Here is a 3,797-nt window from a genome sequence, read left to right on the forward strand (position 1 = left end):
TATATATATATATATATATATATATATATAGAGAGAGAGAGAGAGAGAGAAATTATCCTTTTCTATCTATACATAAAATTATCTTTCGACACGGTTATTTTCATATGTCACAATTGCGGAGCTACAGTTCTTCCTCGGAGGATCCACCAGGCAGCCCTCAATTTAAGATATGCCTGTGGAAGCTCCTTGATGATCGGCCCTCGCACATTGATGTGCTCCTTCATATGGTAGCATGAGAACAATTTCCAGGTTGTGGTCAGTGTTTTGATGAGCGAAACCTTCGGAACATTGCAATCAGAGACATGAGATGAGCTCATAGTATGGTGTTGGACAGGGCTCACCAACATGGTGCCCATTGGCAGCACATGATTAGCCAGGTAGTGCTTGCGTTAGTGTTGAAATAAATATTTGAAAATTTAAACAATTGCAGCGATTTCGGAAAATGGTGATGCTTATTGATCTATGTTTCCTACTTTGTTAAATCTTTTTGGATATTTATTCTGAGAAACAGTTAACATGATTGCCAAGTACCAAAATATTGATTTATATCGCCCTTATTCACTCTGTTGTTGAGTTCACATAGGTGAATAATTTATTTCAGAAGTGTGAATCAAACCCAAAGCACTTTGCATGAATCAATACCCAGTAATTACAATCTCCCAAGGCCCTGACATAATTTGAGTTGGAGCCCCTTGATTTAAATTGTGACAAATTTTTTTCATGTTGCCTGTGCTGTGGTCTAATGTTTTTTTGTTTTTTTTTGTAATGTGTCTTGCCCATCTAGAGTATATTAGCATTAGTGAGGGTGTCGGAAGGAGACCTGCGGAAAGCCATCACCTTCCTTCAGAGTGCTGCACGCCTCAATGTCAACAATGAGATTACAGAACTTGCCGTCATCGAAATAGCTGGGGTAAGATCTGATTTTTAGCTCTTTTTGCTCTTGTGATGGCTCAGTGTAAGTGTTTCAGCCCACAATGTTTTGTGGACGTAAATTATTTTGTCCCAACCTCTTCTTGTTAGCCAGAGTTCTTGTGTACGACAGCATCATCAGTGCCATGTGAGCGTCTGTTCTACACGGCAGGAGCAATTGCTTGAAAGAAATGCAACAAATTTAATTTTAAAACATTGGAGAATTTTTTTTTTAATTAAAAATTGTAAAGACAAAAAGTTCACAAGCATCCTCATTCACATCATTTTCACATGGATTTTCACATTGTTATACATGTTCACATTATTGACAGATATGGAATAATACAATATGAACGCAAAGACTTTAATGATATACACAGTAGGTCATAAAATCATTATCTGTTCAGTCTACACTATTTTTTTCAAGTACAGCAGGTGTCAGTATTCAGTGGCAGTATCAACACAGTGTGTCATTGTGTCAACACAGCTAATGATGCCTCATCGACCCATCGTTTAACCACTTACCGCATTTTTGTGCCATGACTATCTTTAATTCATTCAAAGTCAGTTCATTCGTGTGTTGCACTAAAATCACTTTTAGAGCTATAGTGCTGTGTTTTTAGACAGCCCAAAACTTATCAGAGTACCACCAATAATGATTTTCCGAGTCACACATCAATGTTACACATTTTATTGTTGCTACCATGAGGAAGGGTCATTACACTTTAACAAAAAGATGAACATTTATCGACTGCTTGATGTGGAATACACAATTTGCCATCGGAAGTCAAAGAAATAATTTTTCATAATGAAACTATTATCATCATCATAAAACCTTTAACGGACAATGTTTTAACATTCTTAGCATGTTCAAATGAAAAGTATTGTTAGCTGAAATGTCAAAAAGGTTAAACTCTTTATTTTTATTTTGATGATTGAAAGGAGGGCGGAACGGTGAATGACTGGTTGTCACGTCCGCTTCACAGTGCAAAGTTGCAGGGTTCAATTCTGACTACGGCCTTCCTGTGTGGCGTTTGCACGTTTTCCTTGTGCCTGCGTGGGTTTTGGCCGGGTACTCCGGTTTCCTCCCACATTCCAAAACATACGTGGCAGGTCAATGGAACACTGTAAATTGTCCCAAGGTGGGAGTGTGAGCGCGACTGTTTGTTCGTCTATCAGAGATGAAAGTCCTCCGGATTTTCCCGGAATTACGGATTTTTCAAATTGTCCTAAATTTTCCTCCGGGAAATTAATTATCCTCCGGAAAATTGCCTAAAATTAATCCGGGTATTAGTTGACAACATTGAATGAACACGCGTTTGAGTTCGTTGTTTTGCTTGTAGTGACACCATTTGAGCGAAGCGCGCCGCAGCACTCGGTTGGTCTCTGCTGTACTTGCGTCAGCGCGAACATGTACGCATGAGAGCGTCGTTTTGGTTTCAACCAATCAGCGCCGATGCAACCGACGTCAGAAGACGCTACGACAACAGCAAACGCAAGCAACGGCAACACCACTCCCCTACCTTGGACTTTCGAAATTTCGGCGACAACGGAAGCCTCAAAGTCCAGATAAATCATTAAATATTGAGTATTTGAGCTCTATATGTAAAGTTGTTTGTGCGTAATGTTCAAGCAGGTAGACAGACAAGCAGATTTACGCGCAATAGACGCGAGTGTGAGGAACACGTTCAAGTGGTCATGGCTCGAAGAAAGGGACTTGAACGGAGATTTTTTGTCTGACTACATTCGGAAGGTCGACAAACCCGGTAAGTCACTTAGATTCTCTCCTCTTTAACCCCAAAAGGCTTTAAACAACAAAGCGTACGAGGGAGAAGTGGTCACGATTGCATGACTGTCCGTGTTTTGCAATGTGCTGTGTTCATTATTTTACTTTGTTAACGGTTTTGTTCAGCGCTTTGTGTTACAGTTGCGGCTGTTGTGAAAGCGCTATATAAATCAGATTGTATTGTGTATATACGATATATATATATAGATATATATATAGATAGATAGATATCAGTGGCGGATGCTGGTCTGTCAAGGAGGGGAAGGTCAATTTCGGGCTACATAATAAAATGTGTCCGTTAATTTATACGGTACGGGAATTATACAGATTAATTTGTCACTAGTCGTTTTCAACAAAGAGAGTGTCGCTAGCTGAGCTTCCCTTGCAGTCTTAGAGTAATTGCCTCTGACATCAAAGGTCAAGCGTCTGGACCACTGGTGGTCTGAGGTTATGCCACGCTATCCAGCCCTGGGTAAAGTAGTGAAGGCCTGTCTCAGCATCTTTTCTGGGCCACGAATTGAGCAGTCATTCAGTGTCATGAATGATATTATCGACCCCAAGTCAAATAGGCTAGCCATCAGGACATATTCAGCCATACAAACCGTCAAATATGACCTGAAGGCAAGAAATACAACAGCCGTAAGGGATTTCCACTGAGATGATATACATCATGATCCAGTGGACAAGAGTACGGTATATCATTTGCAGACAGCTTATGGCAGATACAAGAGGAGACTGCATGCTGAAAAGGAAAGAAAGAAAAGGAAAGCTGAAGAATTGAAAGTGACTGACAGAATACAGCGGAATCCTCCCTCAAAAGTGACGGTTCATCAATTAGCTAAGAAGACCAAGAATATAATGAAGCATTCCAGTCCATACTCCGCACAGATGTTTCGGTAGACTATGCCAGCCACCTGGTTATGGCGTTCCATGTAGGCTTTCCCTGCCAGCATCTTACACCCTGCAGTTATGTGTTGGATCGTCTCAGGTGCCTCTTTGCACAACCTACACCTTGTGTCTTGTCTGGTGTGGTATATCTGGGCCTCAATGGCTCTGGTGCTCAGAGCCTGCTCCTGAGCAGCCAGGATGAGTGCCTCTGTGC

The 3,797-nt window shown here is 41.0% G+C and overlaps 1 protein-coding gene across 1 annotated transcript in view; it reads left to right on the forward strand.

Moving 5' to 3' along the window:
• Positions 1-3,797, forward strand: part of rfc4 (replication factor C (activator 1) 4) — a 45,874-nt gene that overhangs the window by 34,000 nt on the left and 8,077 nt on the right. Inside the window, exon 7 of the mRNA XM_019882625.1 lies at positions 785-910. Within this exon, the coding sequence (XP_019738184.1) occupies positions 785-910 (126 nt within the window). The remainder of the gene's footprint in view (positions 1-784; positions 911-3,797) is intronic.

The sequence above is a fragment of the Hippocampus comes genome, unplaced genomic scaffold (genome assembly GCF_001891065.2).
Source record: "Hippocampus comes isolate QL1 unplaced genomic scaffold, H_comes_QL1_v1.1 scaffold384, whole genome shotgun sequence".
Lineage (NCBI taxonomy): Eukaryota > Metazoa > Chordata > Actinopteri > Syngnathiformes > Syngnathidae > Hippocampus > Hippocampus comes.